At 63.7% G+C, this 11,804-nt stretch overlaps 1 protein-coding gene across 2 annotated transcripts; it reads right to left on the minus strand.

Moving 5' to 3' along the window:
* Positions 1–541: 541 nt before the first annotated feature.
* On the minus strand, positions 542–9,561 carry TNFAIP8L1 (TNF alpha induced protein 8 like 1). Of its 2 annotated transcripts, none has more exons than XM_063161139.1 (2): positions 9,104–9,561; positions 542–1,909 (listed from the first exon to the last, which is right to left on the minus strand). In XM_063161139.1, exon 2 carries the CDS (start codon positions 1,905–1,907, stop codon positions 1,347–1,349), a length of 561 nt encoding a protein of 186 aa, XP_063017209.1. In that variant the 5' UTR covers positions 1,908–1,909; positions 9,104–9,561; the 3' UTR covers positions 542–1,346. The 2 variants fall into 2 exon arrangements, with proteins under 2 accessions (XP_063017209.1, XP_063017210.1); XM_063161140.1 differs by lacking the exon at positions 9,104–9,561 and adding an exon at positions 4,232–4,482.
* Between the last annotated feature and the right edge of the window lie 2,243 nt (positions 9,562–11,804).

Here is an 11,804-nt window from a genome sequence, read left to right on the forward strand (position 1 = left end):
TGGGGTGCTAAAAGGGCAATTTGCAGTGCTCAGAGCTGTGCTGGGAGTGCCCTGAGCATCCCCTCTGCTCTGGGCCTGCAGAGCCACCCCTGCTGCCAGGGCTCTGCTCCCGGGCCCTGGGGGGATGTGGGGTGCAGAGGAGCCCCCGTGGGTTCTGCTGGGGGTGGGATCTTACCAAATCATGGAATGGTTGGGGTTTGGAGAGACCTTAAAGCCTCCATGGGCAGGGACACCTTCCACTGTCCCAGGCTGCTCCAAGCCCTGTCCAGCCTGGCCTTGGGCACTGCCAGGCATGGGGCACCCTCTGCCAGGGCCTCACCCACCTCACAGGGAGGAACTCCCACCCAGCCCTGCCCTCTGGCAGGGGAAGCCATTTCCCTTTGTCCATGCAAATCCAGGGACAGCACAACCAGCAGCAGTGCCAGGGGACAGAGAGCACAAAGCCCAGGCCACAGAGAGCCACCAGCAGCTGGGGGCAAAGCCAGCTGTGCCCAGGGCTCCTCCTGTCACTGTCACCCGTGCCAGAACAGCCTCACAGAGCTCCCAGGCCACACAGTGAGTTTATTTCAATAACTCATCAGGGCTACAGAGTTTGCTAAAAACGAACATCACTCGGTCACGGGTGTGGAAAAGGGATGGAAGTCCAGGGGGGCTTTGGATTGACCACCAAGGGCAGCGTTGGAGCTGCCAGGTGGCACCACCACTGCAGGATGGTGGGCAATTGGGTGGTTCCAGGGATGGAGCAGCTCCTCCCAGCCCTCCCCCAGGTGAGGAGGGATCCTCCTGGCTCCTTCTGGCCTCAGGGATTTGTCTTTGAGGACACCTAAGCCCAGGCAGAAGCCCCTTCCTGCCTGAGGCAGCCAGCACAAGTCTGGACCACGATTTGCTCCCAGCACGTTGTGGAGCTGCTGGAAGAGAACCACGGCGTTCCACAGCCCTGCAGTTACGGGGTCTCAGAACTGATCCCCCCAACACCTCCCACCTGCTCAGAGACACCTCAGAGGTGCTTCACACCGCGAGTCTTTGGTTAAGCTCCCCCTCAGAGGGAACAGAGTTCAAGGCAAAGAGTCCAAACCCTTGGACTCCGGGCTAAAGGCACTTGGTGGGCAAAGGAAATCCAACTGTACAGCAGGGGCCCAAAATCCCAGGACGGCCTGGAGAGGGCTCAGCCCAGCGCAGGGAGGGGTTTGCAGACCCTGGGCACACAAAGTCGGGAGGTTCAGTTTCTTGGAGAAACGAGGAGAACACGAGAGCACTGCAGAGGAGGAGGAGGAGGAGGAGGAGGAGGAGGAGGGCACGGCGAGCCCGGCGCAGGCCAGAGCAGACACCGCGGGGCAGGGTCCGGCTCAGATGCTCTCCTCCTCCAGCATCTTGTTGACACCCTCGCAGATCCTCTTGAGGTGGGTGCGGTAGGGCTCGGCCGGGCCGTAGAGCGCCGACAGGAACTCGTAGTCCGCAAAGTGGTTGAAGACGTGGTTGATGCGCGAGTGCGACTTGGCCGTCAGGTGCCCGTTGACCGCCTGGTGCAGCAGGTCCCGGCACTCGGTCAGCACGCCCGACATGACCCTGCGGTCGAAGGTGAAGTCTATCTGGTGGAAGCTGACGGCCGTCATGGCCAAGGTGTGAACCTTCTTGCGGAAGCGCTCCATGAGCAGCAGCTCCTCGGGGCTGAACTGCCCGTTGCGGTAGAGGACGCCCAGCTTCATCACGATCTTGATGAGGTTCTTGATGATCTTCTGGGCCTCCTTGCGGTTGTGGGTGTACTCCTTGGTGGCCCGGTACAGCTCGTCCAGGATCTCGCTGCTGGTGTCGTCGATGAAGGCGTTGGCGATGGTCTTGGTGGCCATTTTGCTCAGGAGCTTCTTCTGGGCCTGCAGGGCCAAGTTCTTGGTGCTGAAGGTGTCCATCTCTGCGGGGGAAGAGGCACACACGGGTCAGAACCTGCTCTGCACCCATCCCCATCTCACCTGGGCCGGTGGAGCGTCCCAGTCCATGGCAGGGGATGTCCCAGTCCATGTCCTTTGATTCCTGACCTCCCCACACAGATTTCTGGCAGGAGAAAGAGCATCTCCAGCCAATGGCAACACTGAGGGAGCTCCTGGGTGCCAGGGCAGGTGAGAGCTGAGCTCACCCCCCAGGTTTGGTTGGTGGGATCAGTTCCAGGCTGTTGCCACCTCCCTTTTCCCAAAGTCTGTGGAGAGGCTGCAGCGAGCCAGGTGTCCCTACCTGAGCACAGCCTGTGAGCCTCCATCCTGTCCCTCCTGTGACCAATGCCTCCCTCCTCCTCCTGCTGCAGGAAGGACTCTTGCCCCATCGTTTGAGCATTTTTCCTTCCTTCAAACCTGACTCATTTCCTGCAGGGTGAGCTGGGGACAGCCCAGGTGGCAGCTGAGTCACCCCCTTTGCCAAGCGCCACTTCCACCCTGCTCTGGCCGCGGTGGCACAGCCGGTTTGCAGCACCCAGCACTGGCTGGGAGCCCTCTTCCCTGGCACCGCTCACCCTGGAACACCCACACGAGCTGGGACTTGCTGTGCTGCTGCCCCAGCCTCCTCCAGAGGTGAATAATTCACCCAGACAGGAGCCTCACCTACAGCCCCGCTCCCGCATCCCGGCGGGACCAAATCCATCACCTGGGGCACAGCACGGCTTTAAACTCTGCTGAGAACGACTAAAACCAACCCTGGAGATGCATCTTGGCCTGGGAAACCGCAGAGCTACAAATCACAGGGAGGGGAGAAACAGCAGGAAAACAAGCAGGATGGATGGGCAGAGCTGGGAGCTGCTTCTGCAGGAGCCTGCACATGGCAGGGACAGGCTGGCAGAGCAGGAGGGGAGGGGATCAGCCTATAAATACATCCCCGGGGAGGGGAGAGGAGATATTTCAGCTGAAGGATGCTGCTGGTGTGAGGATGGATGGGGATAAATTGCCCATGGATAGGGAGCAGGTTTAGATTTGGTGTTAAGCAGGAATCGTCCCCTGAGATGGAGCTGAGGCCGTGGCACAGGGTGCCCAGAGCAGCTGTGGCTGTCTCTGGAAGTGTCCAAGGCATGGCTGGAGCAGCCTGGGGTAGGGGAAGGTGCCCTGCCCATGGCAGGGGTGGGATGAGATGAACTTTTGGTCTTTTTCCAACCCAAACCATTCCACAACTCTGGGATTGTCACAGAACCAAGTCTGTCCCTACCACAGGCAGCTCTGTCATTACCCCCTGGCCAAGCTGAGAATCCCAGACCCCTCTGGGGACCCCCAGTGCTGCTCCCACCCCTCAGGAGCACCCAGCAGCCCCTCAGGAGCAGATCCAGCTCCTCAGGGATCCCTCCTTGGATCCATCATCCAAGGCTTCCCCAGTGATGCCAGGACGATGGAGCTGAGCCCTGGCTCCCTGAGATATCCCACACCCGAGGGCAGCCAAGGCTCTGTGGGGATGAGAATTCCAGGAGCAGTGACAGAGACGTCGCCTGCAGGGTTATTTACAGCCCTCAGGAAAAACAGAGAGGTTTGGGAGCGTTTCCTACGGTGGGAGAACATTGATTTCTGTCAGCCTGAGCCTCAAGCTGAGGCTCTCACACTTAATAAGACAAAAATGACAAGGCAGAGCCTGGTGACAGCAGCCCCTGGGTCGGGCTGATGGAATTGCAGGGGCTGCATGCAGGAGGGAGGGATGGGCAGGATGGGCAGGATGGATGGGCAGGGGCAGCTCCTGTGCCCTGGCTGTGAGGGGACTCAGTTCACCGTGCTGGAAGGGGCAGGGCTGTGCTGTGCTGTTGACAGCCTGGAATTTCCCTCCCCAGCCTCGTGGGGTGCCCCGGGAACGCTGCCTGGACAAATAGGAATCCCCACAGCCGTAGGAATCCCCACACCCCAGCTCTCTGCCCTGGCTGACCACAGACACAAAACCGAGCGCAAACTCCACCTCCAGAGCACATGAGAAATAGGAAGTGCCAAGTCCTGCGAGCTGCCCACGGCTCCCAAATGCCAGCTGCAATAATGGACCAAGCCTCTGCTCCCTGCAGCAAACAACACCTGGCTGCTCACAGCCCTGCCCTGCCCCGGAGCAGGAGCATCGCTCTGGGGGGAAACTGAGGCACGAAGCATTATTGGGGGGGTCCAGGGGCCCCAAAAGTGGAACAGGAGAGTATGGGGACGCCAAAAATGCAACCAGCTCCCCCTGCAGTGCCCAGGGATGGTTTTATAGGCTGCTCCCTGCAAACCCCAAGGCAAGGCAGGCTCACCTCCTGCGCCGGGACGGTTCCCCGGGCGCCCTCACAGCACAGGCGGCCCAGCAGGAGCTGCTGACTCAGCAGGAGCAGGAGATTTCAGCGGAACGAGCCGTGTTCCTGCCGGGAAGGGCCCCGGGACCCCATTGTTCACCAGGGGCTGCTGTCAGAGCACGGAGGAGCCGAGCCGTGCCCCGAGCAGCCAAGCGGAGCCTGAAATAACCCATTTCACTTCCTTCCTGTCGCTGAAGCCTCCAGCCCAGCTCAGGGCTTGGGCTCCCCTCCACCCCCTTCTTCTTTTTAATGAAAACACCCTAAAAAACAACAACTTCTTCTTCTTCCTAAGTGGAGCAGCCAGCGCTGCTGTCACCCAGTTCCTCCCTGCTGCGGAAGAGTGCGGCAGGGCTGCGGTCCCAACCGTGGCTTTGGGGACAGGTACAGCCCTCTCTTGGAGGGTTTCCTCCCATTTTGGGGGTTTTTGGGGCAGTCTTGCAGCCCTGGGCGGTGGTGTGAGGGTTGGGGTGAGCACACGGAGGTTGGCCCTGCCACAGGACACACGTGGTCCCCTTGGGGACAGACACGTGCCGTGCTCATCTCCGGTTTGGCGCTCACCCCACGGGGCTTGCACCTCACCCAACACCCAGCTGTGACCCGATTGCCCAAAAAGGCCTCTCCACACCGCTGAGGGCACAAGCATCCATCATCAACCCTCATCAGAAAGCTCCTGTCTGAGGGGGGAAGACAAGACCCTGTCACCCTGTGGTCACCTGGCGCCGGTGGCACCACAGCGGAGCTGCCAAGTGACACCCCAGCAGTGATATCACCCCAGTTATCATTTCTACCTGCTCCAAAGATCCCTCTCCCCGCCTGTCCCTTCCACCTGGCTCCCACCAGCACCTCCATGGCCTTGGCTCCCCGAGCCCCCCCAGTTCCCTTGGCAGCAGGTGAATATTTCATGCAGGGAAGGAAAAGCACTTCATTAATTCATGGAGCAGCGCAGAGGGGGAGGCTCCACAAAGCTCCAGCTCAGAGCAGAGGCACCTCTGCCTCCTCTTCCTCCTCCTCTTCCTCCTCCACCCTCCCACTGCGGCCATAGTAACTTGGATTGTCTTGCTACAAGTTTGCTCCAACGTGGAAACGTCGTTTCCCAACAGGACAAACATTGAATTGTGGCCGTCTCCCTGGATTTCCCTGCCACTGCTTCGGGAAACACCCCTGCTCTGCCCCCCAGCATTCCCAGCCCCCAAATCCTGGCTGAATGCCAAGTGGCTGGATGGCATCCCGCTGCCCCGCTCTCCATCCCCCGGCATCGCTTTCCCCGTGCTCCAACCCCTATTAATTAATTAAACCCTCCTGGGTTACAGGAGCCAGGTGGGAGCGCTGGGCAGTAACCTGAGAGCCCCAGCAGCGTCTCCAGCCTGTCCCTGTGATCTGTGAGCCCACATCCATCCTGTCCCTATGATCTGTCACCCCACATCCAGCCCCAATAATGCCTCCAGCCTGTCCCCACCATCCCTGACCCCACATCCATCCTGTCCCTATGATCTGTCACCCCACATCCAGCCCCAATAATGCCTCCAGCCTGTCCCCACCATCCGTGATCCCACATCCATCCTGTCCCTATGATCTGTCATCCCACATCCATCCTGTCCCTACGATCTGTCACCCCACATCCAGCCCCAACAATGCCTCCAGCCTGTCCCTATGATCTGTGGCCCCACATCCAGCCCCAATAATGCCTCCAGCCTGTCCCCACACTCTGTGACCCCACATCCTGCCCCAATAATGCCTCCCTCCTGTCCCCACCATCCATGACCCCACATCCAGCCCCAGCAGCATCTCCAGCCTGTCCCTATGATCTGTCACCCCACATCCATCCTGTCCCTACGATCTGTCACCCCACATCCAGCCCCAACAATGCCTCCAGCCTGTCCCCACCATCCCTGACCCAACATCCATCCTGTCCCACCATCCATGACCCCACATCCATCCTGTCCCTATGATCTGTGACCCCACATCCATCCTGTCCCCACCATCCCTGACCCCACATCCAGCCCCAGCAGCATCTCCAGCCTGTCCCTGTGATCTGTGACCCCACACCCAGCCCCAGCAGCGTCTTCAGCCTGACCCTACGATCTGTCACCCCACATCCATCCTGTCCCTATGATCCCTGACCCCACACCCAGCCCCAACAATGCCTCCCTCCTGTCCCCACCATCCGTGACCCCACATCCAGCCCCAGCAATGCCTCCAGCCTTTCCCCACACTCTGTGACCCCACACCCAGCCCCAATAATGCCTCCCTCCTGTCCCCACCATCCCTGACCCAACATCCATCCTGTCCCTATGTCTGTCACCCCACATCCAGCCCCAATAATGCCTCCAGCCTGTCCCACCATCCCTGACCCCACACCCAGCCCCAGCAGCATCTCCAGCCTGTCCCCCACCCTCCGTGCCCCCCGCAGCTCCCAGCCCCCGTTACCAGCGCCGGGAGAGGCGAGGAAGAGGAGCGGGAGGAAGCAGGGAGGGCGCAGGTTGCCATGGGCGCAAAGAGCAGCCGGAGACGCTGCCCGGGCGCGTGTGTGCCCAGCGGGGTGAGGCCGGGAGGAAGGCACTGAGTAAACACCTCGCCCCAGGAAAAGCTCCTCTCTTGGCACGGCCGGGTGAATCCGCGGCTGGAACGGGCACCGGGAATGCCGCTGGGGGCACCGGGAATGGTGTGGGGCACCGGGAATGATGTGGGGCACAGGGAATGCTGAGGGGCACAGGGAATGCTGTGGGGGCACCGGGAATGCTGAGGGGCACAGGGAATGATGTGGGCACAGGGAATGCTGCAGGGGGCACTGGGAGTGCTGAGGGGCACAGGGAATGATGTGGGGCACAGGGAATGATGTGGGGCACAGGGAATGCTGCAGGGCACCGGGAATGATGTGGGGCACAGGGAATGATGTGGGGCACAGGGAATGATGTGGGCACAGGGAATGCTGCAGGGGGCACTGGGAGTGCTGAGGGGCACAGGGAATGATGCGGGCACTGGGAGTGCTGTGGGGGCACCGGGAATGCTGAGGGGCACAGGGAATGATGTGGGGCACAGGGAATGCTGCGGGGCACAGGGAATGCTGTGGGGGGCACCGGGAATGCTGAGGGGCACCGGGAATGATGTGGGGCACAGGGAATGATGCGGGCACAGGGAATGATGTGGGCACAGGGAATGCTGAGGGGCACAGGGAATGATGAGGGGCACAGGGAATGATGAGGGGCATAGGGAATGATGTGGGAGGACCAGGAATTCTGCTGGCACCGCCACACCCGGTGCTTCCCCCTCACCCTGCTCCTCCCCGTGCCAGCGCCGATGCCAAGCCCTTGGCGTGTCCCCATCACCGTCCCCTCTACCCCTGGCATCGAGCTGAGCTCCTCCATCCCAAAATCTCCTTCCTCGCTGGGGCTGCAGCTGCAGCCATGGGAAGGAGATGGGTTTTGCTTTTGCCTGGGAACGCTGATCTGCCCTGGCAGCTCCGGCGTGTCCGTGCAGGAGCTGAGCCGCCCGTCCGAGGGGGCTCCGGCGGTGCCAGCCCCGGGCACGGGTGGGGAATGGGGCCCTGGATCCACGGGGAGGGGGGCTCAGGGGTGCCCACCCCAATACAGGGCAGGGGGGGCATCCTGGGGGGTGATTTGGCACCAAGGAATTCCCCCTGGGATTGTTGTGCCCCGCGGGGGAGGCAGCTGCCAAACTGGAGAGGAGGAGGAGGAGGAGGAGGAGGAGGAGGAGGAGGAGGAGGAGGAGGAGGAGGAGGAATGGAGGTTATTTTAAGGAGAGAAGGAGGAGGAAGAGGAGGAGGAGGAGGAAGGGGGGTTGTTTTATGGAGGGGAGGAGGAAGAGGAGGAAGAAAGGGGGATTTTATGGAGAAAAGGCAGAGGAAGAGGAGGAGGAAGGGGGGTATTTTACAGAGAGGAGGAAGGGGGGTTTATTTTGGAGCATCTGTCTCGCCTTCCATTTCCTCCTTTTCTTTCTCCAGCTGCCATCAAGCTGCTCTCTCTGGCAGCAACTTCCTTTCTCCTTCGCTCGGAGCAGACGGAGACTCGTGGGGAAGTAGCAAACAGAGGCTGGGAGAGGGGAAACTGAGGCCAAACCACCATCCGTCCGTCTGTCCGGCTGCGGAGGGGGCCGGGGCACATCACATGCTTCCTGCCCCGGGATCGGGAGGACAAAGTCGCTCGGGGAGGGAGGAAAACTCCACGGGACGATTCGGATCCAGCGCTGGGCCTGGGGTCAGTGAGGAACGGCCCAAACCCTTCCCTGGGAGTTTCACCCCATTTACACCCAGCTCTGCCCCGGGCCCATCCGGCCGCTCCCAAGGGATTTTCTTTCCAGGAATGGAGGAATTTCATCCTCCGGAGCGCAGGGCCAGGCGATGCTCGAAGCCAAGCGCTGCCAGGGGGCACCGGCCCTGCCCGGGCACGTGGGGCCGTGCCAGCCCCACGGGGGCGGCTCCGGTGCCTCCTCCCCGCTCCCGTTATCCAGCACCCACCGGGCCCGGTGCCACTTCCAGCCCCATCGCCTTTCCCGTGAATCCGGGGGGAGATCGCCCTCGGCCCGTGTTCATCCAGCGGGGAAAGCCGCGGCACAGCCGGGGGGTGCCGGGGCAGCTCCGGGCTCTGCCCGCCCGCAGCTCCCGGACCTGCTCTGCCCCCGGGCTCCCGACACCGGCCGGGGGGACACACACACGGATGATTCCCGTGGGAGACGAGAGGCTTCGCCCCCGGTGCAAGCACGGAACGGGCCGGTACCGAGCGCCCCCGCCCCCACGGACCGGGGAAGATGGGAGGAAGCCGGAGGAAGCGGGAGGTACCGGGAGGTACCGGGAGGTACCGGGGAACCGGCCCTTACCTGCAGCCTGCCTCGGGGAGAGCAGCGCCGGGACCGGGACCGGGGCTTCTCCGGTGCCCCCGGCGGGACGGGACGGGACGGGACGGGACGGGACGGGGCGGGACGGGGCTGGACGGGGCGGGGCCAGGCGAGGGTCCCGCTTCCCCCGGCGCCTCTCCCTGCCCGGAGGGCCCCGCAGGCGCTACCAGTGCCCGGTCCCCGACGCCGGTGCCCGGTGACGATGTCCGGTGCTCGGTCTTCGATGCTCAGTGCCAGTCCCAGTGTCCGATGTTCTGTTCCCGATTCCCGCTCGGTTCGCCGGTTCTCAGTGTGCAGTGTCCGGTGTCCGGTGCCCGGTTCCGGCTGCCGGTTCCCGGTGACTGTTTCCCGATTACCGATGCTGGTTCCCGGTGTCCGGTGCCGGTTCCCGGTGTCCAGTTGTCAGTGTCCAGTTCCCGGTTCCCGGCTCTCAGTGTCGGGTTCCCGGTTCCCGGTTCCCGGTTCCCGGCGGGTCGGGGCCTCCCGCCCTCCGTCGCCGCCAAGTCCCGCGCGGGGCCGGGAGCGGCGGGGGCGGGACCGAGGGGGCGTGTCCTGCGGGGGGCTCCAGCCAATGGCGACGCGGGGCTTGCTACGAAGCAGCCAATGGGAGCGCGCGGACGGTGCGTGGGCGGGGCCGGGGCGGGCGCGTCCCCGTGGGTCCCACGCGCGTGGGCCGGTCCCGGTAACGCGCGCGGGGCGGGCTCGGGGCTGCCCCGGCTGCACCGAGGGGGACGGGGACACCGAGGCGGGACGGGGACACACGGGGGGGACGGGGACACCGGGGGGCGGCGGGGACACCGGGGGGCGGCGGGGACACGCGGGGTGAGAGCATCACGCGTGGGAGCGGCGCGGGACGGCGGGCGGGAGCGGCGGCGCTGATGAACCGGGGCTGAGGAGGGCGCTGCTGGACCGGGCGGAGCGGGGGCAGCGCCGCGGGGTCCGGCAAAGCTTTCCCCCCTCCTCCTCCATGGGCGCACCGCGGCCCCACGAGGGGATGGGACACGCGGGGACTGCCGTGCTGCCCACCGAGAGCAGCGTTCGGGCCCGGGGGTCGTGGCTGTCGGCTCATCCCGGTTGATGCCGGGGACCCCCCGAGATCCCAGAGATTCGGAGGTGCCAGCACCGGGAGTGTCGGAGCATCCTTCCTCTTCCTCCTCCCGGCTCAGTGGGGGCGAGCCGCGGCACGGGATGCTAATTCCCAAAGGCGGCATTAAACAGATTAAAGGTGGGATTTAGACCGGATTAAAGTCTGAATTAACGGGAGCCTTGACTTGAGTGCCGGTCTCACGCAGCGGCTGGGAAGCGAACCCCAGATCCTCGCCAGCCCCCCCGGCCCTGCTGCCCCCCGCTCCACGGCAGTGCCCGACACCCCCCGGGCATCGCCCCCACTCCCAATACCCCGAGGATTTGCTCTGGTGCCAGATCGTGCCGGAACAGCCGGAGCAGCTGTTGCCGCACTTCCGAACAGTTGTGGCCTCAGCCTGCCCGGCATCAATCACCCTCCGGGCTCCTCGGGTCCCGGTGGCCACCAGGAGCCTGGCGCTGTGTCCCCATCACTGCCCTGTTCTGTGTCCCCATCACTGCCCTGTTCTGCACTGCCAGCGCTGTCCTGCTGTCCTCATCCAGTGTCCCCATCACTGCCCTGTCCTGTGTCCCCATCGCTGCCCTGTTCTGCACTGCCAGCGCTGTCCTGCTGTCCTCATCCATCCTCATCCAGCTCCAGTCCCGGCTGCTCCCCTCGGGCCGGGAGCGGGGGCTGCGCTGTGAGCAGGGGGAGCATCCCCAGGGCGGCAGCGCCTGAATAATCCAAGAGATCTCAGCCAGCCAAGGGGGATCCGCTGCCCTTCGGCCACCGAGGGCGCTGGGGAGGGCACGGAGCCGCCCTCTGTGCTGCCCTTAGCCCCGGTGCCACTGTGCCAGGACACCTCAGGGCCCATCAGCCTCCAGAGCAGGCTGCTGCTGCTGCAACACCTCGTTTGGCTGAGCAGGGGGACAGCACGGGGACAGCGTGTCCCCAACACCCACCTGTGCCCGTGATGGCACACGGGGACAGCACGGGGACAGCGTGTCCCCAGCACCCTCCTGTGCCCCTGATGGCACCCGGGACAGCGTGTCCCAGCACCCTCCTGTGCCCCTGATGGCACACGCCAGACCCCGGCAGCTCCCGGGACAGGGGTTGGTGTCCCTGCCCATAAAGCCGCCATCGTCACCGGGGTCGTGCGGGGTGGGGGGACCCCCGTGGGGGGCGCTGGGTCCCCAGGCCCTTCCCTGGCAGCGTTTCGCATTCCCGCCGCTCCCTGCCCGCGCCGCGCAGCTGTGCCCGGCCACAATGGCCCCTTCTTGCCGCGTCACCGGCTGCGCTCCCTCGGCCCCTTCCCCGGGCCCGAGCCACCCCGCTGGCAGCCGAGGCGGAAAAATTCATCCCAGTTAAACAAAAATAATAAAAAAAAAGAAAGAGAAAAAAATCCATCCTGGCAGGCACCGGCTCCGGAGGAGAGCACGCTCTCCTGAGCAGTTATCGCAGTGATGCTCCAGGATTGTTCGCTGGTGTTGAACCGGAGGAAAGGGACAGTGGAGGTGTCGCTCAGGGGTGCTGGCGGTAGCCAAAGGCAGCTGGTGACACCCTGGGGCTGTCCCCGAGCCCTGGGGACAGCCTGAGGCTCCCGAGTGCCCGAGCTGCGGC

Source organism: Melospiza melodia, chromosome 7, assembly GCF_035770615.1.
Source record: "Melospiza melodia melodia isolate bMelMel2 chromosome 7, bMelMel2.pri, whole genome shotgun sequence".
Taxonomy (NCBI): Eukaryota; Metazoa; Chordata; class Aves; order Passeriformes; family Passerellidae; genus Melospiza; species Melospiza melodia.